Source organism: Triturus cristatus, chromosome 1_1 (assembly GCF_964204655.1).
Source record: "Triturus cristatus chromosome 1_1, aTriCri1.1, whole genome shotgun sequence".
NCBI lineage: Eukaryota > Metazoa > Chordata > Amphibia > Caudata > Salamandridae > Triturus > Triturus cristatus.
The window spans coordinates 77,692,275-77,716,717 of NC_140579.1; the positions used below are offsets into that span (position 1 = coordinate 77,692,275).

General features: G+C 47.9%; 1 protein-coding gene and 1 long non-coding RNA gene across 6 annotated transcripts in view; one reads left to right on the forward strand and one right to left on the reverse strand.

The window, feature by feature from the left end:
* LOC146869490 (uncharacterized) overlaps positions 1 to 24,443 on the reverse strand; it is a 117,572-nt gene that overhangs the window by 84,412 nt on the left and 8,717 nt on the right. The window contains exons 1-2 of one of the 5 annotated variants that reach the window (XR_014960049.1): positions 18,583 to 18,718; positions 5,649 to 5,775 (exon numbers count right to left, since the gene is read on the reverse strand). The exons of 1 other annotated variant lie outside the window; for it this stretch is intronic. Coding sequence is in view for 3 of the 4 variants with exons in the window: in XM_085599927.1 (XP_085456053.1) it covers positions 5,649 to 5,775; positions 18,583 to 18,588 (133 nt within the window). In the remaining variant the exon portion in view is untranslated. Of the gene's footprint in view, positions 1 to 5,648; positions 5,776 to 18,582; positions 18,734 to 24,443 lie in introns of those variants that run through there. 3 more of the 5 variants (XM_085599935.1, XM_085599927.1, XM_085599941.1) reach the window with 3 other exon arrangements.
* On the forward strand, positions 1,208 to 5,654 carry LOC146869491 (uncharacterized). The gene is made up of 3 exons (XR_014960092.1): positions 1,208 to 2,139; positions 4,351 to 4,484; positions 5,498 to 5,654. It is a non-coding gene; the product is annotated as an uncharacterized LOC146869491 (long non-coding RNA).

Sequence of the window (24,443 nt, forward strand, 5' to 3'; positions counted from 1 at the left end):
GATGCCAAAAGAAAATGCTCCATAATGAAAACCTGAATTTTGGCGCTCAGTATTATGTTGACGAGGAGGCGGATTGCAATACAGTGGGTGAGGTCTAAGGCCCGAAGGAAAAGCCTGGAAAGCAGAATTAATAGAGTGGGCAATAGCAGAGTGGCAACTTACTCAGGCCTAGATATCATAGAAACCACATCTAACTGGCTAATATTATTAGCTTAATGTATGGACAGGAAGGTTCTGCGCCCAACCCTTCAAAAGCAGCCAATGCCCGGCCGCACTTTGGCCTTTGGCTGTTCGCAGCACACGGTTGGTCAGTACTACCTCTTCTCGGGCAGCCTCTACCCCCACCAGCCAAGCATGCCCTTCGTGTCCAAAGTATGCCCTAATTTACTACTGTCCCAGTCCAGTGGCCGCCGTTCCCTTTTTAGGTCAAGCCTAGGCAGCGCATGGGCTGCTCTGAAAGCCATGCTGTATTAGGGTATGGACTTGAAGCCACGCCCAATCTCCACCCATATTTTTCTGTGGCTTGTGTCATTGTCCTTCGTATATAGTGGCTTCTGAATGGTAATAGACTTGTTAGCCCCTCCTGGGTACCGTCCTGTCTTCATTTGTAACCTCCCATGAGGACTTGCTCTTTTACTTCGGCTGTTACACAGTACGTTTATTTTAGTCTGTAAGCACTCTTTTCTTTAATTAATTTCTCGTACTGCAGGCCCGACATGCTTTCCTGCAACAATCAGCACGCCATGCGCCCTTTCACTTTCATTGTAGCGTGCAGACCGCACTTATTATGTAAAAAGGCAGTCAAAACCATCCATTTCTTACTTTATAACAGTGCGCCATACCGCACTTTCACTTTCATACAGCAGCCCTCTATGCCTACCAGCATTGCACCGTCCCGAACTCACATGACACCCCTCCCTCTACCCGCCCCCACTGCTCAGCAGCAGAGGCCAGGAGCAGCAATGCAGGAGGAGGAGCAGTCGGCAAGCAAGGCAGCCCTGCCAAGTGTCTCACACCGCATTTCAGTGAGGTGGACCGCATCACACCCCTCCCTCTACCCGCCCCCACTGCGCAGCAGCAGAGGCCAGGGGCAGCAATGCAGGAGGAGGAGCAGTCGGCAAGCAAGGCACACGTCGCATTTCAGTGAGGTGTTCCGCATGACACCCCTCCCTCTACCCGCCCCCACTGCTCAGCAGCAGAAGGAGGAGCAGGCGGCAAGCAAGGCAGCCCTGCCAAGTGTCACACACCGCATTTCAGTGAGGTGGACCGTATCACGGCACTGAAATGCGATGTCACCCATTCAAAGCGCCTCCTCAACTGTCAAGCGGAGAGCTTTAATTAGCATTTAGAACCACTGTGTTACCGAATTAGCAAGCTAGTGCAAGCTGCGATCTGCTGCTTGGAGCTGGGGGTCTGGCTCAGCTGAGCGAGGTTTGTCTACAATGTTACACCACGGCATTCAGCACGGACGTCATGAGAGTCAGTCTGATTTTGCGCAATTACTTCTGCCCCGAGGAGGGATAGAATCTTTGACCTGCTGCAGCGCGCGAGCAGTGCACAACTTAAAGTTTCAACCAGCGCCGGCAGACGCTCCTGCTGGTGCTGTGCTGTTACATTATGGGTTCCTATCTTGGTAGAAACCGGAAATAAAGCTGTCCGCTCCTCATTCAACCCCATTGCGCCGTTAGCCTCCCCTTCCTGCCCCGTCAGCCTGGAAAGCTGTCTGAGGTGCACCTAATGCCGCAGCCCGGGTTCGCAGTCGCAACGCCTGGGACGGGAGGCCTATTTCATATGCTTCCCGGAGTAGCAGTCCATCACGGCAGCCATCGCCCTCCTCGCTCCATGATGGGGGGCCAGTGCTGAGCCCAGCCGTTGCCAGGGGTTAGCTATGGCCAAGCGTCTAAAACTAGAAACCCCGATGCGGCAGAGAAGCTGTCCCGGGAGGCGCAAGGAGACCCTGGGTGCAGTGCTGCACCGTGACAGGTAGTACAGACCAGGCCTCAGAGTAATGGACAAAGTCGGGCCCCGAGGAGGGGTCGAGACAGGGCAGGGAGCAGGGGCTGCTGATTAGACGCTCCAGTGCCTGTCCTGAACCATTCCAGGGAGCTACAGACAGTTTGAAGTCCGCTTTCCAGCCGGGTAAGCAATAAATCTGACTGCTTTAAGATTTGCGACTCTCTAACTTTGTGAAGTGCTTGGTTGTGTGTCTAGTAAACAATGTCTTTTTTTGTGGCATAATTAACTAGTGACTTTGGGTAAACATCAGCCTCGAGAGTGCTGCATGATGATTAAAAAATGTGTTACTGGTCCTGTGCAATAAATAGCCATGCAGTTGATTTTGGCATCATGTTGTCACTTTTCACAACCCCCACAAGGTCACATTAATTATTTAAGCCTTTTATTCCGTTTTCAGTCTCTCTAAGTTTCTCAAAGTTTCAATCTTTGCATTGTTTGTAATTAATTGTCAGTGCCAATTCACTCATTCCTGTATGCCCCATTAATGTCTCCCTACGTGTTGGTGTGAGTGCCATGCACCTTTCTACCCTGTGTCTGCATTAAGTTGTAGCGGAAGTCTACCCATGTCTTTATGCTCCTCTGTCTATCTCTATAAATCTCAGGGTCTGTAAATACGCGTCTGTTACTGTGTCTGTGTCCTAGTGTCACTCTGTCCGTGTCTTTCCACCTCCTTGTCTCGCTCAGTTGGAGTGGGCACAGTAGCGCTGCCAACGGGCCTTTCACTGCCTTCAGAAGCTCCCATTCAAACTTCACCGATGTCCACCTCTCACAGTGCAGTAAATGCCTGCCAGACATTTCACCTCCTCCAACACAGGGATGCACCAAGAAGCTTGTAGTGTCTCATTGTGCAAATAGTTGTAATTTGTGATATTTATATATCTCCCTCATCTCCATTGCTTCATTTTGCTCATGAAAAGTTTCATTCATTCTCGTCCAAATATAGTATTTCTGCTGCTGCCTCAAGTCTAAACTACCACCTTGTGGCAGTTCGGAAGTTAAAAAAAAAAATAAAGTCCTGAATCGATTGTTTAATTAAGGGACTGGCAAGAAATGATCAAGTTGGCAGCACCCAAACCCCATATAATGTGTTCTTCATGGACATCCCTGATTAGAAAGATTGATATAAGTTTATCTCCCTTTTTGACAAACTCCGACTGATTGAGTAGCTCTCCATTACATCCAATCTCCTTATTAATCTCTTTTCCTCCCATCTTTTTGTTCTGAACGGGGAATCTGTTTTATAGGTGTGGGGCTATAGGTAGGGGGGACCTGTGATGGGCAGTACAGGATACACCCCCTAAAACCTTGGGTGGAAATTCCACTCCTTCCCTTCTACTCATTTATTCCCACTATCCAAACAGAGCCCTGGCTCCTCTCCCAGGTTGCCCTTGGCTAAGTGTAATCGCGTTGTAAATCTGTTGGGGTCTGCCATGTTATTGTTGCAGGTTTGGTGACTCTAGGGTTCCTCAGAAATATTGACGGACAGTGATAATGCCAAACCACCACTATGTAGAGTATACAGGCCCCTTGTCTTAGTGTATAAAGTCAATTTTTTATTTTTATTTTAGTATCTGTTTTTTGGGCTGGAGATGGAAGTCCTTTTTACATCGTGTCATCCTGTATTGTATTGTATTGTAAATAACAAATGCCTTGTATTTATGTTTTAAAACCCAAAACATAAATAGAAGGCATTGTCATTTAACAATGCCAATACCTCAAAATCGTGTGAATGTGAGACCTATTGCATTGCAAATGCTTGTTTCAAACGCTGTGTGCAGGAAAAGAGAATGTGTGCGAACGAGGGGTATGTGCAACCGTTGGCCCCACAGAGAAGTATGCCCGCCCCTTCTCACTTGTTTTACATCTGTAGATGGTTGATAATGTCCAATTATTTTTCTAATTTCACCAACATAGCTGCTACTAACAAACTCTATAACCAGATGTAAACCAGAAACAAACCTGGGGGCGGCTTACTCCACCAGCAACACAAGGCATGCTGGGAAGCGCAATGTAATTTCAGTACCGCTCTCAAACAGACTGAACCGATTAAGAAACCCCATCCTGCCTCGCAAGCAGCATACTTTGACTACTGTAACGTATTCCTCAGGGCCGTATTTACAGACTGCACACAGTATCCCAGATTTCTGGTCATATGAAGGGAAGCAATTCAGACATTGTCTGAGCGCACACGCCATTCAGTTACTTGGGTGGGAGGGTGGAGAAAGATGTAGAGGTCGATTAAAAAAAGATCTGCTCTGTTCCCGTGTGAAATTGTATTGCACCACTTATATTTTTTTTCAAGAAAAGTATTTCTTGTATTGTTTGACATTGCAGTAACATGAAGTAACAGCTTCCACAGCCTTGGAGGAATAGAGGGCATTTGCAAAACTAAGCAGAAATTACATTTGAAGAGAAGCCATTTCAGCCTGCCCACTCCTTGCGTTCTTTGAAAACCCAGACTCTACGTGGTATGCAACTTTATCTTTGCTTACTCAAACTCTCTGTGCCTGTACCAGGCCTTTCTGAACTCATTTATGATGCCAGTTTCCCCCTAGGTATTATTTTTTCTCTGAGCTATCCCCCGCCAACCTCCATCCACTCCTACTGAGTTTTTGTCGTCATATCCTGTCACGTACTTCTATGGTAAATGTTCCACTGATAAATGTTATAGTAAAACTATAGCTATCTCATCCCAAAGGAATCACTGAAAAGGAGGGGACTGTGTCCACTATATTGATAACAATAGTTTCAATACTACAGTATGGGTTTTTTTTGATTGGTACCTATGGGTCTATCCTTTGCATATCTTTGTTTATGTTCACAAACCCGTTGTGTCTTTGATTTTTCAATTTTATTTTATCCAGAAGATATTCACAAGTGATTCTGATGTAATGATTGTTTTGTTTATTTATCTCATTCATTACCTTTTTCTTGTCTTTCCTTGTATCTGGTTATGATCACTGTCTGTTTTGACATTAACTTTTACTTTGTAGCCCATTGTATGGCCCTGATGAAGAGACCTTGATGTCGTGAAACATGTGTGGCCAGTTTTTGGTCAAAAAATGTAAAAAAAGATTTGCATGAAAACAATTATTTTTTTAAACAACCAATTTGTCTGTAGACCTCAAACTAAGTCTGTCTTTTCATTGATTATCTGTGGCGGCTAATGGGAAGCAATGCTCACTTTTGAGGTCTTACCCGTCTGATGATTAAAACCTCCAATTTCCCCTTTGTCTTTGTTATTTAGTTGCAAATGATTGGCTCTCAGTTCAAAGTGAAAGCGCAGCATGGGGAGATTTTCCAAAAATAGCATTTGCAATGCAATGGGTCTTGCATTTGCAAAAGTTTAAGCTATTGGCGTTGTCATTTACAATGCCAATAGCTCAAACTCTTGTAAATGCGTGACCTATTGCATTGCAAATGCTTGTTACCACTAACAATCTTTAAGCATGCATCATAACCACTGCGGCCTGTTTTTCAGGAGTACCCACTCCACCTCGACACACCCACAACATTACTGCTGGAAGAATGAAAGTGATAGAACAAAGACAGAACTTCAAAGCAAGAATCCATACATGCAGTATCCGGATGACAGCAACGTCTCATATTAATGATCAATACTGCAACTTTACCCAGCGAGATCAGCGCCCGGTGAATTTCTTTCATCACGTTCCCATAGAGCTCCTTCTGCCATTCTTGTAAAAGATTCCAGTCGTCCGGTGAGAAACTGCAAGAAGCATTGCCAAAGGGAACCTGTGTCTGGAACAAAAACTGTTATGTTTCTATCTTGGCTGCTACACTCTGTGTCCCTGTGTTCATCTTAAATAGATTGACCTTAATGTTAACTTTCCACTACATTCTTCCTCTTCTTTTTAATAGAAGCAGAGATTGATACACTTAAGAGCATTTCTGAAATTAAAAAGGCGGAATGAATAAACTGACTGGGAGGGGCTGAAGACCACTTTAAATATGAAACAATTGATTAAATAATAGTTTTAACACTCAGTGCCTGATTACAAGTGGGTCATTAAAAGACAATCCCCTCACACACATCTATAAACAAGGAGGTGTTTATTGCATGCAGTAATTACAGTGGGCGATAAGGTTTTGCTCCATTAAATTTTGCAGATTCAATTTGCAGGAAATTAATAGGGAACATGAATTGCTATTTATCTGGGCATGTTAATACATGTGTGTATGCGCATAGGTTTATATTTATATGGTACTTGTACAGCACCAAACGGCAGAAGAGTTGTGTACAGGGTCAAAGGCAAGAATAAGGTCAACGAGTGATAAAAGCTGAGATAGTTTGTGTCTTGCTTCTATACTGTGATGTAGTGTTCTTAGTCTCCAGCCTGATGGTGTCCAGGCTGTGGGTGTGCCGAGTGACACCAGAGTTGGTGAGCTTGTCTGTAAAGTAAGCAGGGGTGTTATTCGTGATGGCTTTGTAAATGATGCATCTGATTTGAAGATGTTGAGGCCTGGCAAGTGGAGCCAATGTAATTCCATCTGGATGAGCTTGATACGGTTATGCTAGGTTACAAGTATTTGTAGAGCGCGCTATCAACCTTGAGGGTATCCTAACGCTATGCGAGTACTGGAGTCTAAACTGTCTATAGCGAGGTTACTCCAAAAGACAAGTCTTCAGCCTACTACGGAACTCAAGAAGCGAGAAGGAGGCTGAGATGTGAGGAGGTAAGTCATTCTGGGCTTTAGTAGCAACGTGCAAGAACGCCCGGCCCTTGGCTTTGTTTCTGTGTATGCATGGGATATGTGCAAGTAGGAGTTGGACAGAACGGAGGAGTCTGTGTGGTTGGCAGAAGGTGATTCAGGTAAGGGGGAATAAAGTTTTGTAGTGTCTTGAATGTATGTGTAAGGAGTCTGAAGTGAGGGCATATGTGTACGGGGACCCAGTGGAGCTCCCTGAGGTGTGGTGTGTGTGTGGGTCCAGTGTGGGAGTTTGAGTATCAGTCTTGCTGCTTAGTTCCGGATGGAATAAAGCCTTCTGGTTGGTTGTTTGGAGATTCCGGCAGTGAGGGTGTTTTCGCAGTATAGTTTGATGGTGACGAAGGCGAAGCTGACAGTCTTTCTGGTGTGGTAGGGGAGCACTTGTAAATCTTCATTACCATTTTCAGGGTGTGGGAGCACGATGCTGTGACGTCATTGACTTGACTCTCTATGCTCAGTTAGTTGTCTATGATGATCCAGAGTTCCCTGGTGTAGTTGTTGGTTGAGGATGTAGGTCCCAGTTCAACGGTTACAAGTTGTAATTCCAAGTTAAGGTGCTGCGGCCGAAGATGACTACATCTGAACTGTCGGTGTTCAGCTTCAGATAGTTGGACTGCTTCCATTCGTCATGCAGGTGGTGATCTTGCTTCTTGTTTTAGGGGTCCTGTCTGAGAGGGAGATTATCAGTTGCATTTCATTGGCGTAGGAGAGAATGTTGATGTTGTGGGTTTGCATGACTTTGTCCAGTGGGATCATGTATGCGTTGAAAAGCGTGGGGCTGAGGGAACAGCCTTGTGCTACTCAATCAATCAAGAAATTTGTATAGCGCGCTACTCACCCGGGGGGTCTCAAGGCGCTTGGGGGGGGGGGGGGGTAAGGGGGTCCGCTACTGCTCGAACAGCCAGGTCTTGAGTAGTTTCCTGAAGGCGAGGTGGTCTTGGGTGATCCGGAGGTGGATGGGGAGGGAATTCCAGGTCTTGGCTGCCAGGTAGGAGAAGGATCTTCCTCCCATGATGGCTCTTCGGATGCGTGGGACGGCGGCGAGGGCGTGGCTGGTCGATCGTAGTTGGCGGGTGGGAGTGTAGAAGGTCAGGCGGTTGTTGAGGTACCTGGGGCCCAGGTCGTGGAGGGCTTTGTGTGCGTGGGTGAGGAGGCGGAACGTGATTCTTTTGCTGACGGGGAGCCAGTGCAGGTCTTCCAGGTGTCCGGAGATGTGGCTGTGGCGGGGGATGTCCAGGATGAGTCGTGCGAAGGCGTTCTGGATGCGTTGGAGTCTTTGTTGCAGTTTGGCTGTGGTTCCGGTGTAGAGGGTGTTTCCGTAGTCCAGTCGGCTGGTGACAAGTGCCTGGGTGACCGTCTTCCTGGTTTCGGTGGGGATCCATCGGAAGATCTTTCGGAGCATGCGAAGGATGTTGAAACATGAAGACGAGACGGCGTTGACTTGTCTGGTCATGGACAGGGAGGAGTCCAGGATGAAGAACCAGGTTGCGTGCGTGGTCCGTTGGTTTGGGTGCGCTGCCTAGGGCCACCAGGAGTCGTCCCAGGCAGATGGTGGTGATCCGAGGATGAGGACTTCCGTCTTGTCTGAGTTCAGTTTCAGGCAGCTGTTCTTCATCCACTCGGCAACTTTTCTCATCCCTTCGTGTAGGTTGGTTCTGGCGGTAGCGGGGTCGTTGGTGAGGGAGAGGATCAGCTGGGTGTCATCGGCGTAGGAGATGATGTTGAGGCTGTGTTTGCGTGCGATGGCTGCGAGGGGGCTCATGTACACGTTGAAGAGGGTGGGGCTGAGTGATGATCCTTGTGGTACGCCGCAGATGACTTCGGTGGCCTCAGATCTGAACTGGGGGAGGCGGACTCTCTGGGTTCTTCCGGCGAGGAACGAGATGATCCACTCCAGTGCCTTCTCTTGGATTCCGACGTTGCTGAGGCGTTGTACTAGGGTGCGGTGGCAGACAGTATCGAACGCTGCGGAGAGGTCCAGGAGGATGAGGGCCGCTGTTTCCCCGTTGTCGAGCAGGGTTCGGATGTCGTCGGTGGCTGCGATGAGGGCGGTCTCGGTGCTGTGATTGGCTCGGAAGCCGGACTGTGAGTGGTCGAGGGATCCGTTCGTCTCGTGGAAGGCGGCCAGCTGTCTGTTGACGGTCTTCTCGATGACTTTGGCAGGAAACGGGAGGAGCGAGATGGGGCGGTAGTTCTTGAGGTCGGCGGGGTCTGCTGATGGTTTCTTCAGGATGGCGCTGAGTTCGGCGTGTTTCCAGCTCTCCGGGAAGGTGGCAGTGTTGAAGGAGCAGTTGATGATGTCCAGGAGATGGGGCGCGATGACGGAGTCGGCCTTGTTGAAGACGTGGTGAGGGCATGGGTCGGTTGGCGATCCGGAGTGGATGGTGTTCATCGTGCGGATGGTGTCTTCGGTGTTGACTGGGGTCCAGTCACGCAGGGTGGTGGGGGGGGGGGGGGGGCGTTGGTTCAGTGGTGGGGTGCGTGGTCTGTTCGCCGAAGCTGTTGTGTATGTCTGCGATCTTGCGGTGGAAGAACGTGGCGAGTGAGTCGCAGAGGTCTTGTGAGGGAGTGATGTCGTTGTTTCCGGCGCTGGGGTTGGAGAGCTCTTTGACGATACTGAAGAGCTCCTTGCAGTTGTGTGCGTTGTTGTCTAGTCGTTCCTTGAATGCTGTCTTCTTGGTGGTGTGGATCAGCTGGTGGTGTTTGCGGGTGGCGTGCTTGAGGGCGGTCATGTTGTCTGTGGTCGGATTCTTTCGCCAGGCTTTCTCGAGGGTGCGGCAGTTCTTCTTGGAGTTCTTGAGGTCGCCGTTGAACCACAGGGCTTTCTTGCTTCCGGGCCTGCTGGGATGCGTTTTCTGGGGTGCGAGGTCGTCGGCGCAGTTGGTGATCCACTGCGTGAGGTTGTGGGCTGCTTGGTTGGGGTCCGTTGATCTGGCGGGAGGGTTGTGGTTCAGTGATGTGGTCGGTGGTGATCTTGTTCCAGTTCCTGCGGGGGACCTGTTGCGGGAGGTGGTGAGTGGTGGTCTTTCTGAAGCTGAAGTGGACGCAGCTGTGGTCTGTCCAGTGGAGTCCGGTGGAGTGGCTGAAGGAGATGTACTTGCTGGAGGAGAAGATTGGGTCGAGCGTGTGTCCGGCGTAGTGGGTGGGGGTGTTCACTAGTTGCTTGAGTCCGAGGTTGGCGAGGTTGTCCAGTAGGGTGGTGGTGTTGTTGTCGTTGTTGTTCTCCAGGTGGAAGTTGAGGTCCCCTAGGAGGATGTAGTCAGCGGAGGGGAGGGCGTATGGGCTGATGAAGTCTGCGATGTCTTCGCTGAAATGTGTGCGGGGTCCTGGGGGTCTGTAGATGAGGGTGCCTCTGAGTGTGGTCTTGGGGTCGGTGTGTATCTGGAAGTGAAGATGTTCGGCGGCTGCGAGGGTGTCTTCGGAGTTGGTCATGATGCGGATGGTGTTCTTGTGGACGATGGCGATGCCTCCTCCTGTCTGGTTGACGCGGTCCCTCCGGGTGATCTTGTAACCGTCCGGGATGGCTATGGCGATGTTGGGTGCTGAGGAGGCGTTCATCCAGGTCTCCGTGAGGAAGGCGACGTCCGGAGATGTGGTGTCGAGCAGGTTCCATAGTTCCACGGCGTGTTTTTGGACGGAGCGGGTGTTGAGTAGGATGCACTTCAGGTGGTTGCTGTTGGTGCTTGGCTTGGCGGGTGCGGGTCGGTTGCAGGTCCGGATGCAGGGGAACTTGCAGGATTAGCAGGTGAAGGGTCCGCTGGTGCGTCCTGGGGTGGCTTGGTGGCAGCCGGGGAGGCGTCCGGTGTTGAGTGCGCTGAGGGTGGCGGCGTCATACGTCTGGCGGGTGGGATGGCATCTGCGGGGGCCAGGGGGTCTGGCGCTGGGCGCGGTCCAGGCGTGGATGGGCGCAGACGGGCTTGCCTTTGGCGCGCCTTCGGCGCACCATTGGCGCACCCGCTGGGCGTGAACGCTGCGCGTACGTGCGGACTCTGCCATAAATGGAGAGTGGAGGGGGCGGAGCGAGGGTGGAGCAGCTGGGACGTGGGAGCGGGGTGGCGAGTGGGGAGGGGAGCGATGCGAGGTGAGGCTTAAGGAACGGGGGTGGGGCCGCGGGGGAGCAGCGGCAGGGAGCGGGGAGCGGGGTGGATCAGCGGGAGAACGGAGAGAACAGAAATGCAATCAGGGGCACGACAGTGGCAAACAGGGGGAGGTAAACGGCGATAGCAGGCAAACAGTCAGGGGCACAGCAGCGGGAGAAACAGAGTACTGGCACAATACAATAAAATAAAATACAATAACAATCCAAGAAACAGTTACTGGCAGTGGAGGCAGTGGCGGCGGCAAACGGGGACTAGGCACACGCAGGTGGGCCACGCGGCGGGTGGAGCGACCGGCACTGACCAGGTCAGGTCACAGCTCCCCGCCTCGCGGACACCACCTTAAGTACTCAGTGGGAGGGAGGAGCAGCTGGGAGGCGGGAGCGGGGTGGCGAGTGGGGAGGGGAGCGATGCGAGGTGAGGCTGAAGGAATGGGGGTGGGGCCGTGGGGGAGCAGCGGCAGGGAGCGGGGAGCGGGGTGAATCAGCGGGAGAACCGAGAGAACCGAAATGCAATCAGGGGCACGACAGTGGCAAACAGGGGGAGGAAAACGGCGATAGCAGGCAAACAGTCAGGGGCACAACAGCGGGAGAAACAGAGTACTGGCACAATACAATAAAATAAAATACAATAACAATCCAAGAAACAGTTACTGGCAGTGGCGGCGGCAAACAGGGACTAGGCACACGCAGGTGGGCCACGCGGCGGGTGGAGCGACCGGCACTGACCAGGTCAGGTCAGGTCACAGCTCCCCGCCTCGCGGACACCACCTTAAGTACTCAGTGGGAGGGAGGAGCAGCTGGGAGGCGGGAGCGGGGTGGCGAGTGGGGAGGGGAGCGAGGTGAGGCTGAAGGAACGGGGGTGGGGCCGCGGGGGAGCAGCAGCGGGGAGCGGGGTAGATCAGCGGGAGAACCGAGAGAACAGAAATGCAATCAGGGGCACGACAGTGGCAAACAGGGGGAGGAAAACGGCGATAGCAGGCAAACAGTCAGGGGCACAACAGCGGGAGAAACAGAGTACTGGCACAATACAATTAAATAAAATACAATAACAATCCAAGAAACAGTTACTGGCAGTGGCGGCGGCAAACGGGGACTAGGCACACACAGGTGAGCCACGCGGCGGGATGAGCGACGGGCACTGACCAGGTCACACTCCACAGATTAGTTTGCAGGCTACTGAGAAATACAGTGCCAGACTGCCAGCTTGTGTTTTCTCAGTTTAGAAGGAGCAGATCCAGTGGAGGGTGGTCTTTGGACACTGAAGTCATGCAGATGCATGATGAGGATAGGGTGTGAGATGGTGCTGAGGGCTGTCAAAAGATACAGGACGATGAGGGACACAGATTACCCTATCTAGAATCATGCGGATGTTGTCTGTGGGGGCAATGAGTGCCAGTTCCATGCTTTGGTTGAGCCTAAAACATTATTGAGTGATGTCAAAGGGTTGATGGTTGTTGAGGTGGTCAATGAGTGATAGATTGATTACCTTCTCTGAGACCTTGGTTGGGTATGGTAGGAGGGAGTTGGGCCTGTAGTTGGAGAGTGTGGCAGATGGCTTCTTGAGCAGGGGAGTGACGGTTTGCAGGTGTCTGGGATATCGGCTAAGTCAGTGGAGGCACTGAGGTTGGTAGTTAGAACTTCGCTGTTAGGAAGGAGTCATTTGGTGAAGATGTGGTCTGGGCAGGAGTCGGCAGGAGCCCGAGTAGTCTGTCATTATGGTAGTAGTTATTGAGTCTGGGTGATGGTGATCCAGGCAGTCAGTATTTGGTCCCCAGTCTCAGTGAGGAGTTGGGCGACCTGGGTGATGGGGTCTGGTTGCCGGCCAAAGTTTCCATAGATGGTGGCAATGTTGTTGCTGGAGTATTCAGAGTTTGTCACAGAGGTCTTGTGAGGGCATTACAGCTGTAGACACGTGGCAGGGCGGTGAACTCCTTGACAGTGGTGAAAATCTCCTTTCTCTTGTTTGTGCAGGCATTGATATGGTCTGTGGTAGTTGTACTTTTGTCAATTGGCATCAGCCAGTGTCTTTGTAAGCGGTGTCTTGGGTGAATTGACACCTATTCTCCAGTTGCTTGCAGTGTCTCTTGTCAGACTGAGATCTGCTGTGTACCAGCTTGCGTTGGGTTGGGTCTTGGGGTGATGCCTTTCTGCTCAAGAATTAAGAGGGCCAGAACGTTGGCCCAGGAAGTTAATCATCTGTTGAACCTTCTGATGGCAGTAGGTAGGCTGCTGGCATGTTCAGGTTGAGCGTGGTGAGTATGGTGGTCCAGTCGGGTTCTGTGACTTTGTTCCAGATCCGGCAGGCAGTTCCAATGAAGTGAGGTTTTGGGTGTTATAGGATGTGAACGCTGAAGCTGATAAGCCCATGGTCTGTCCAGGTCAATGGTACTGTATTGTTGACTGTGATGTAGCTGAGGGAAGTGTAAATTGGGTCCAGGAGATGACCAGCGGCATAGATCAGTCTGGTAATATGCTTGGGAAGCCCTAGGTTTCTGAGGGTCTGTAAGAGAGCTGTGGAGTATGGGTCAGTGGGGTCTTCTAGGTGAAAGTTGAGATCTCTGAGGCGGATGAATGTGCTGGCATCGATGATATGGGGCACAATGAAGTTTGTGAAATTGCACATGTAGTTGGAGCGGGTCTCAGAGGTCTGCATATAAGGGTTCCTAATAGGCTGAGGTTGGCTATGGTGTGAAGCTTGAAAGTGAAGTGTTCCATATAGTTGGCGGTGGAGTCCGTGGTGGTGAAGCAGAGGATTGTGTTCTTGAGTATGATGGCACCTCTGCCTCTGGGCTTGCTCTGGAGGTCCTGTCTAACAATCTTGTAGTCATCCGAGATTGCTGTGGCAATGTCTGGTCCGAAGGTTCATTCATGTTGCCTTGAAAAAAATAAGAATGCCCAGCAAATGTTCATGTAGTAGGTCTCAGATCTCAGTAGTGTGCTTGGTGAGTGAAGGAGTGTTGAGGCTGTGTGATGAGATATCTTTGTGTTGCGCAGAGCCTCAAGTATCAAGGCCCTACTCACATTGCAGGAAATACCCTGGATCCAATTTTCACTATCAGTGATTTGATCACCTAAAACACCACCTCACTGCGTACAGGGACTGACCACTCCATCATAAACTTTGTAATCACCACAGCGCAAGACAATGCACCCACAAGCATCAACCTACCCAGCCGTAGCTGGAACAAAGTAACAGAGGCAGACTGGCTCATCGTCCTCCAAACAGACTAACTCAAAACCAACAATAACCTCGACACGGACATCACCAATTTCATCAAATGGATCAAGAACTTTTCAGACTCTCTTGTGCCCATCAAAAGCAACAAACAAAGAAGAACCAACAAACAAGCCAGCTGGTAAACAGAGGACCTCCAAGAATCTAAACGCTACTCAAGCAGCTAGAAAGAAAATGGAGAACCAACGACAATGCAGATCCACCTACAAGGCCACACTGAGACGCTCACACCAACTTCTGAGAGTCACCAAAAGAAGGCCACTAACCCAACGATTAGAGGCAAGCTCCAACAGCTGCAAGGAGATTGTCACAATCATAAAACGTTCACCACCCTGAGGTCAAAGCCAGCACCATCACTCTTTCACTGGAATTCGACGACAAGTTATCCACAGCAAAACAGAAAAGTTCTACAGCAACTCCGAACAAAAATCAGACCCCAAATATCTGATCATCCACCTGACCACCACAAAAAGAGACGAATGACTGAATGAATGGAAAACTCTCACCAAAGAAGATACTGCAGCAATCATGAAAACAGAACGCTCCGGGGCACCTACGGACCCATCTCTCCACCACATATACAATGTGGGAGGTCCACCAATCAGCAGTGCTGTCGCTCACATCATCAACATCTCCATCAAATCTGCCACCTTCCCAGAAGTCTGGAAACATGCATCAGTCAATGCCCACCTTAATAACATTTTATTTGTAATCAGCCAACCTCAGTGAGCTGAACAACATCCATTCCTTCTCTCTGCTTTATTACAGGCCAAAGTGATGGAGAAGGCCATCAACAGACAACTCACCAGCCACCTCGAACACTACAACCTACTGAACCACACCGAATCAGGATTTAGGACAACCACAGCACAGAAACAGCACTCATAGACAACATCTGCACTATGCTGGACCTAGGAGAAGCCATAGCCCTTATCCTACTCAACCTCTCCGCAGTCTTCGATATAGTCTCCAACCACACACTCATCAGAAGACTCTACAAGATAGGTATTCAAGGACCAGCCCTCAACTGGATAGGATCCTTTCTCACAGAAAGAATAAAGAAATTCAGACTACCACCGTACAAATCAGAATCCAAGGAGCTGATCTGTGAAGGCTCTCTAGATTCTTCACTCAGCCCAACCCTGTTCAACAGCTACATGACCCTGGTCACCAACATCATAGCTCCAAAGGCATCACCATCATATCCTACACCAATGACATCCAACTTCTCCTGTCTGTGACAGACAAGTCCACCATCATCAGAAGCAACTTCTCCAACTGCATGATCAACGCAGCAGACTGGATGACAACTCCGACAAGACGGAAGTGCTGATCTTTGGGAACAAGAACTCTCCACAGGGCTCCAGGTGGTGGTCTTCGGAGTTTGGATAAACTTCTACCTTGACTGACCGTGTCAGAAACCTAGGAAGCATCCTGGATGACAAGCTCAACATGGCATCGCAGGTCAATGCGGTCAGCTCCTCCTTCTTCCACATTCTTCTCATGACTTCAAGATATTCAGATGGCTATCTCTTAACACCAGGCACACTATCATGCAATCCCTCATCACTAGCAGATTACAGCACAGCAACGCACTCTACGCCAGGAGCTCCAACCACCTCCTACACTGCTTCCAGAATGCCAAAGCAAAACGAATCCTTGACCTCTCACGGTGTACCCACATCTTACCACGCCTCAAAGAGCTCTACTGGCTCCTCATCCACAAACGCAGCCAATTCAAACTCCTCATGCATACATACAAAGTGCTGCACAACATCAGACCTGCATACCTGAATAAAAGCCTGCACTTCTACCACCCCACAAGACACCTGCACTCAGCCACATTCTTCCTTGCAAACTCCCCAACACATCCGGGCCTACTCCTCACTTCTTGAATTCCACAAGAAGCTAAAGACATGGCTCTTCAACTAATTTCTGCAGGGTCTGACACCCAACATCTACACACTTACTCCACCACCTGGAAACCCTTACAAGCGATTATCTGAGCCATACAAACTCTACCTAACATAATGGGGGAAGTAGCGATGAACAAAGAGACCTGCTCCTATAAGCGTAAAGAGTGCTCTTTCAGCAACACTCACATAGCCGAGGGAAGACAAGTCATATCAGACTGACTTTCATTAAAATGATGTTCCTATTGACACCATCGGGTGCCAGGGGGATTTGTTTATGCTCTCCCAACCAGCATAGCTACCACATAGGTAGAGAATTTTTCTCCGAGCCCAGAAGCGAGAATAACATCACCTACGCTGGTGGAAGTCGACTTCAGAATTCCCTGCCTTGCATCTGCAGGACAGGTAACAAAACAGGAAGCGCTGAGGGAATGGTACTTTATTGTAGCCCCTGGCTCCTGGGACTGGATAGGCACCTCATAGTTCGAGGAGTGGGTCGAGGACAAGCGACCTAGAGGTAATGGGAAACCTAGAGGTAATGGGGGAGACAGCCATAACAGCCTCAACTCCCAGCATCAAATGTTTAAAAAGTTAGCCTCTTGCCATCTACCTCCACCGCCTTCTGTGCATCTCCCGGCCTGCTCCTCGTGAGCCTCTGCTCCCAAACGGAAACTAAAGCCAGCACTGCACTGACAGGCTATTTGAGAGTGCTGATAGAGACGCCTGGAACGCCTCCCCCTGTTCCTATATTACCATAGTGAATAACTCTGCTACTCGTGATGGAGGCTGACAATGGCAGTCATACATAACAAAAAGGCAAGTTATACTGAGCACCATTCAGTATGTATTGTGAAATCGAAGTCCAGTCCATCTTCTTTCAACTCCGATGTTGATTCCTGAGATATTTCCAGCACTAGCCAACACGTGTTTCGTCAGATATGATGCGTCCGTCAGGGCTTGTAAAATATCTCTCTATTCCAGAAATCTACTGCTTGAGATAGACTTCTATACAATCACTAATCTTCTATAGTCCTCCTTCCAGGGTATACAAAAACCACAATATGATTTCTCTGACCCGAGTGGCAGAAAGTACTCCTCACTCGTCTTCCTGGCGTTTCCTCTGCGCCACGTTAGTGTACTCCGCAAACTCTCAGGACAGTCGTTGGATGTTAGAGGAGGATACCATATTCATGTTGCAAACAACATTTTTCCAAAGTACGAAAGAGTGTACAGTGTAGATGCACCAGTGATCAAGGCACAAGCTCTGACGGAGGAGGAGGAGGAGAAACAACATGCTGCAGTTATGTGTCTTACTGGGGTTAAAAAAGCTGAATCAGTGAATTGTAACAGGAGTGAGTGTGAAATCATCTGTTAAAGAATACACCATTCAGGTGTGTGTGTGTGCTAAGAACACTGGTGTGGGCAGTGCAATCACGAAGAGGTACAGAGGTAAGGGAGTGTGTAGAGCTTCAGGAATAGGAATATATAGAATATGAGCGCTTAAGGGGGAGTTAAACCCTACCTGAAGTGACACGGGAATGGGGGGGTAACCCTAATGAAGTGACACTGGAGTGAGGGTTAACTCTACCTGAAGTGACACTGGAGTGGGGGTTAACTCTACCTGAAGTGACACTGGAAGTGGGGTATCCCTACCTGTACTGACTCTGGGTGAGGCTAACCCTACCTGAAGCGTTAACCCTACCTGAAGCGACACTGGAGGGGGACGGGGGGGGGTGACCCTACCTGAAGTGACACTAGGGTCGGGGGGGTTAAGCCTACCTGAAGTGACACTGTAGAGGGGGTAACCCCATCTGAGGTGACACTTCAGGGGGGTTAACCTTACCTGAAGTGGCACTGGCAGGGGGCTTAAGACCTACCAGAAGTGACATGAGTGGGGAGATTAACCCTACCTGAAGTGACTCCGGGGGAGAGGGCGTTAACCCTACCGGAAGTGACACTGGGGAGTCAACCGAACCTGAAGGGGGTTTAACATACCTGAAGTGACACTGAAGGGGGGGCGTGTTTAACAGCCTTGAAGTGAAACTGGGGGGCGTTTAACCCTACCAGAAGTGACACTGGAGGGAGGGGGTTTAACATACCTGAAGTGACACTGGAGGGGGGTTAATCCTACCTGATGTGACACCGGAAGGGGGTTAACCCTACCTAAAGCGACACTGGAGGGGGGTTAACCCTACCTAAAGCGACACTAGAGGAGGAGGGGGGGGGTTAACCCCACATGAAGAGACACTGGGGGGGGGTTAACCCTACCTGAAGTGACACTGGAGGGGGGGTAACAGTACCTGAAGTGACACTGGAGGGGGTTAACCCTACCTAAAGTGACACTGGGGAGTCAACCGTACCTGAAGTGACACTGAAGGTAGAGGGGGTTAACATACCTGAAGTGACACTAAAGGGAGGGGAGTTAACATACCTGAAGTCACACTGGGTGGCCTTTAACCCTACCTGAAGTGACACTGGAGGGAGGGGGTTAACCCTACCTGAAGTGACACTGGGGGCAGAGGTAAGCTGTCAGAGGGGCACAGACAGTGATGAGCCCTAAGTACCGACAAACTATATCAAGCCGATCTCACCTCCATGGTACCTCGTGGGCGGCTCTTCACTGGGATCTTGCGATTACCGGCTGAATAAAAGCGAGCAAGTGATTGGAGAGAGGAGCCTGGAAGTTTATTTAAACCTCTCCCTGCTGGGCACTGTGGCACTTACTGCTGCCTATAGAGATCTACTTACTGCGCATGTCCAGAAGATAAGTATCGTGTATCACTACTACGCATGCTCGCAAGTTAAGTGCCATGTCTCACTGCGCATGCCCTGACAATAAGTGACATGCTTACTACGCATGCCCGGGATATGTCGCTTCTTACTGCGCGAGCTCAGAGAGCAAGGTCACTTTTTGGGAAATAGATCATTTAAGGGGCAGTAGCATCAAGGGATCAAAGTACCTGGGCTGAAAGATTCAAAACGGAGTCAGACATGAGATTTTCCTTTATTCTGAGTGATTGATATGTCACGTGTGTAGCGCCTAGGATCCGGTGTGTGGTATTAAAGCGCCTCCGGGCCAGCCACAGTCCTGAACGGTTGTTTACAGTGCTGCCGCGGGAAGCTCAGAAATACATTTTTTGGATAACAAAATGCGTAAAGGGACCTCAAACAGAGTGGGAGGTCTGAGCGACAGCGCGGCATGTTTATTCAGGGAGAGCGCTTTCCCCTCGCATGGTCCACCGTTCATTCCCGTTCATACCGCTGTCAGCACGTAGGAAGCGCAGCGCGCGGCAGCATAGAGCGGGCTCAGTGTCAGTGACCTGTTCAGGAGCTGCCTTCAGCATGAGGCATGTGCAGGGCGGAGTCTGAGCGGGCAGTGTAAACGGCTCTGGGGCGTTTCTTTCAGCTACCGAGCGATCTGGAATTTCTCATTATGATGGAAGGAGAGGCGGTGTGTTTTTTTCCTTTCTTCAGCCACTGCAAGTTTTTGAGACCGAGGCTTTACCGTTTAGTTAGGGTCTTGGTTGGAGGTCCTTCTTTATCTTTCCGTGAACAGTAGGCACCTGCCCATTGTCATGATCTGGGGATTATTCACTGGATTTCATGGGCGCAATAAGGGAGAAGTCTTCCTATGCATTTCAAGGGGATCTTGAAGGGTTTCCCTTACGGATATCTCTTCATTCTGTAGGAATCTGTGTTCATGTTGAAGACTTTCCCCTTACCACTGTTTCATAGTGAGGACATCTGTGTTTCTCTCTCTTCTGTAGTATACCTGAGAGAATGGGTGTGTGGGCACAACACGAAGCACTTATATCAGGGATCTCGATCTAGTTTGGATAATATTTTCCCTCGGTGGTTGTCATCTTATCACCGTTGGCAGTGGTTTCTTTGTCCTTGTGCCCAGACTTAGAGGTAAGATTTGGTTTGTCTAATCTCTCTAATTAAGTACTATCAATACACGTTTTTATATTTCTAATTGGCCTTTCTCCTCTATCCCATTGGGTGCTCTGCTGGTATTGGGTCAGTTTGGTTGACCCACCGTCACCCCTTCCCGTTAGCCCCTCCACTTCGCCTGACCTGGGACATTATTTTGCAACCCAACTAGTTACACCCCTGCAAACTTAATTCGGCAAATATGGGTAGGATTTTTAGGTCGTTCAATGTCTTAGCGTAAAGGTGTTAGTGCTAGTCTATTTATTAGTTACTTACGTTTACAATCTTTATTTCTCTAAGACTGTAGGGCAGCACTGGAAAACTATTGGATTGTTATTCGAACCTGACATAATCTTTGGTTTCCCACACATTTGGGTCATTTCTTTCTGTAAGGCCATATAGAGTTTGGATATGGGCACTTATTTGTGTAGGTCGTAACCTTTTTTGTTTTTCAACCTCTATCCTACCCATGTATCGAAGACACACTCTCTATTGCATATGAGTTTATTGTAGTCATGTCAGCCCTTCCTTTGTTAAAGATTTTATATTTTCTCTAGTTCCCCTGCCCTCCTTTACTTTTAACCTTTTTGCGCCGTGAAGAAGGTGGTAGATTACATTTGGATTTCACACCGAAACTTGTGTTGATGACTCAAGACTTGAACCCGGTGATACCACTTCTGAACTGGATTTGTTGCCTGTGCTGTCATAGAGACAGTAGGCCTGCTCCAGGCATACCTTACACAATAGACATAAGAAAAGTTTCCACATTTTATCATCTTTGCAGGCTATCGATTGGTCTACCATAGCTTTTGGCTAGCAGGAGGCTTCATTTTTTGCTGCCCCTTATTTTTGCCGGCTACAGAACTCTTGTGCCTTTTACCCCAGCCAGCCAGTAGTAAAGTGATTGTACTCCTCCTTTGGACACTGTAAAATTGGTATACAACTGATTGGTTTGTTTAATTTCCTATAGGTCCCTAGTGAATGGTACAAAGTATACCCCCGGCCTGTAAATTGAATGCTACCATTGGACTGCAGCAGACATTGTGTCAAACACTACAGTTGCACTATTAAGCAGGTCTCCAGGTTTAGCATTGTAGTCTGGGGTGACATGGTGAGCAAAGAAATGATGGACTTAACCCATATCTCTTGACTGGGGGTCAATGTTTTGATTTGTTCTGCATTCCGTCCATCAATTGTGTCTTTTACCATTGTAGTCTGGCCGCGTAGTTTTAAACTGGAAATGCGTCTTGTCAAAAAAATCACTCCTTTCGACCGACCTAATGTTTTTTTATAAATATTAATAAGACCCCTCCACGTAGGCCTTATCATCAATAAGACCCCTCCACGTAGGCGTTATCATCAATAAGACCCCTCCACATAGGCCTTATCATCCATAAGGCACTGTACACCATATTTAAAAGTAGGACAGGTAAAGGTTTACTGTTCAACATGTCAGTACAGTGAAAAAGGTCCTACACCTATTTTCGCTGTAGCACGGCTGGTTGCTCCATAGTAAAACACTGGGTTACATTATTACATCTAATAAGGCTAATTGCTGTTTGGGAGCAGATAGCAAAACAATTCAAGAACTCTTTGTAAGAGACATTCAAACTCCAATTTAATGATAAAATCACATTTTGTATAACTATTAAGGAAAAGGTACTTTTAGAAAGTTCGGGCTGGACTGTTCCCATGAGGTACAGGGTCAAGACTGATTTGCATATGGCTGGGTTCAAACTGGAATGGCATGGTGAGCAAAAAACGATGGATTTAGGCCCAGATCTCTGTACTGGGGTGAATGTATGAGATTGTTCGGCATTCTGTCTATCAATTGTTGTTTTTGCACTTTTAGAAAGTTGCCTTTTTCCTGCCTGAGTAGATCCCTAGAGGACTGGGCCTGCTCTCTCTTCTACCAAGAACAAAGATGTGGACTGCAAGGGTTATAAAGCTGACCTGTTCAAGCAACAAGAAACCTTTCTGAAACTGCCCAGTTGATCAGTGGCAACTATGCCTGGACTGGACTCTGCCTGACACCCAGTTTGTCTCTAATGCCTCCTCTGAGATCCTGGGGGGAGGGGCTTTAAAATTGTACTCTTGTGGTTAATTGAAACTTAAAGGACTAAAGTCAGGAGGTGAAATCATTGACAAACCTGGTTAGTGTATCTGACCTGCGCTCCATAGCGGTTCTACAGCGATAATTACTATCCTTGGTACTTTGTGCTTTCTGGCGCTTTAGCAAAAAAAAAAGATTAATATGCAGGCTGTGACGATTTGTCAGGTAAATAAATAATTGGTTGTCATAGATTCTCTATTATAAGACCTTAATGATTGATATTGTTAATTTAAATTAAATTATGAATCAGTTTGTTTGCCTTATCTGTGCGCATATTGTAAAAGCGGGACATTATAACGAGCCCCTCATTCTGCTTTACAAAAAATCCCTGTCCAGAAAGGAGCTGCAGCTTGAAATGCAACAAGGTCTGATGTTTATCTACTTTAGGGAGAACTAAAGAATCTCTTCTTTATAATGTGTGCCAGCCAGAGGAAGTCCCTGTAAGATGTGCTAGTTTTAGAGAGGTGAACAAATGTTATGGCAAAACGAAATCCACCTCATTGCACAATAATGCATCAGTCTTTTAAGTTGTAAGATACCAAAAATGCTTGAACCAACCCCATGGGGGCAGGGATAGTGGTAAAGGTTACTTAACAAAAAGCAAGGTAAAGACAGAAGTTGGCACTTGAGCTAACCCAAAGTGAACAGAAAAGCACACCTTATATGCTTCCTGAAGAGTTACCTTTGTTATTCACTTCCTGAAACTTAAGTATCAGCAGCACATCCTGCTCAGCCTTTTTTCTTCAATCTGTTCTTTCTTAAATTAAATTTTGACAATGTGCATCTTCCTAAAGCTCTACCTGTAGCATGTGGGTGCTCTGTGAGCACCCGTTCTTCACGAAGTTACTCTGTGAACACTGGTAAATCACCTCCTTTTCTGAAGTAAATACAATGTGACTTACTCAACAGAACTTTTAGTTAAATATCTGTATATGGTGAAATGTCCTTTGATAAGTTTCAAAGATAGCAAACAGATGTCTTTTACAGCCAGATAAATATTGTGTATTCACATTATATTACATTATATTACATTTGCATTTAGTAATTATGAATCTCTTTACATTCAATAGGAAACGCCTTGAATGCACAAAATTATTATAATAATTAAGATAATACTTTGAATTTGCATAACAACTGTCTGAAGTATTGTGTAACAGTATTCTGTAACCTGAACAAAAACTGACAGATCGTGGAAGAAACAGTCAAGAGGAATTCAGTGAATGCAAGAGTCTGAGCTCTGCACCTTCACGGCACAAGACTGAGAAATGACGTCCAGAAAATTAAGGTAACACCATTGATGAACCACTTCCTGTGTAAGCAAGTGTCCAATACAAGCTTTGATCATGGGATCAATATGATGTGATTACCGTAGTGCTCTTGATTCCTAAAATGATAATAGATCATCATTCAGCGCCCTAGGTGTATTGTAAACTCTTCCTGACTATACCACAGCAACCAATAAAAAAAAAATACAACAGAGTGTTGACAATCGATAGAAGGATAAAGGAAAGAGAAGTTCTGCTGTCTAAAATATATAGTACAGTCCCAATTTGTATTCACCAGGAGGAAGAATAATCTTTATCTGCAAACGTCAAAAGCTGCTATCCAGTCTCAAGACACACACACACACAAAGCATTTTGTGACCGCTGCAGTGAATTTGGAAGTAGTTTTAGTGAAGCTTCTGCTTTACAGAATCATCAGCGAGCACACACAAGAAAAACCGTTCAAGTGCAGTGAATGTGTGGAGAGCTTTAGTTGGTTATCATGCTTGCAAAGACATCCGCGAATTACAGATAATAAAATTACAATTATGTGGGACATTCAAAAGCCAGAGGATAATTAGTAGATTATATAAGACCAAATTATCAGACAAGAAAAAAACAAATATTTGTAGAATCATAATACTACAACAACTGAAAAAAACATAAAATGTTACATATGTATCACTCAATTTGAGCCATGAAGGTCAATACTGAGCAGGTCTTACTGACCTTTTGGAATGTGACCGAGTTTGTGCTGCGTGATATATTGTTTTGAATTGGTCAAAATATTGGAATGAATGGGTGGAGCTCGGATTTTCAATAGTTATGATAGTGGAAATTTAAAAATGCAGGTGAAACCTGTGTGCTTGCATATAAAACAAGCATTGGAAATGCACTTGGTTCCACCTATATGATTAATAATATTTTTTTTATTTTTGCTGTGTTTGGTGGAGTAGAAGAGGGTGTAATGAGGAGTGAAGATGGACTTCAGGGAATGAATTCAAGTGATTGCCCAGAAATTAGATTTAGGACCAGAGAAGAAGCGAGGGAAAAGAGAATAATAAAAGCACCATGGAATGTAAAAGTTTCATTAATAAGAGTGTGAAGTACTGTAAATTCACTTATGGTAAAATGGCGCCAACA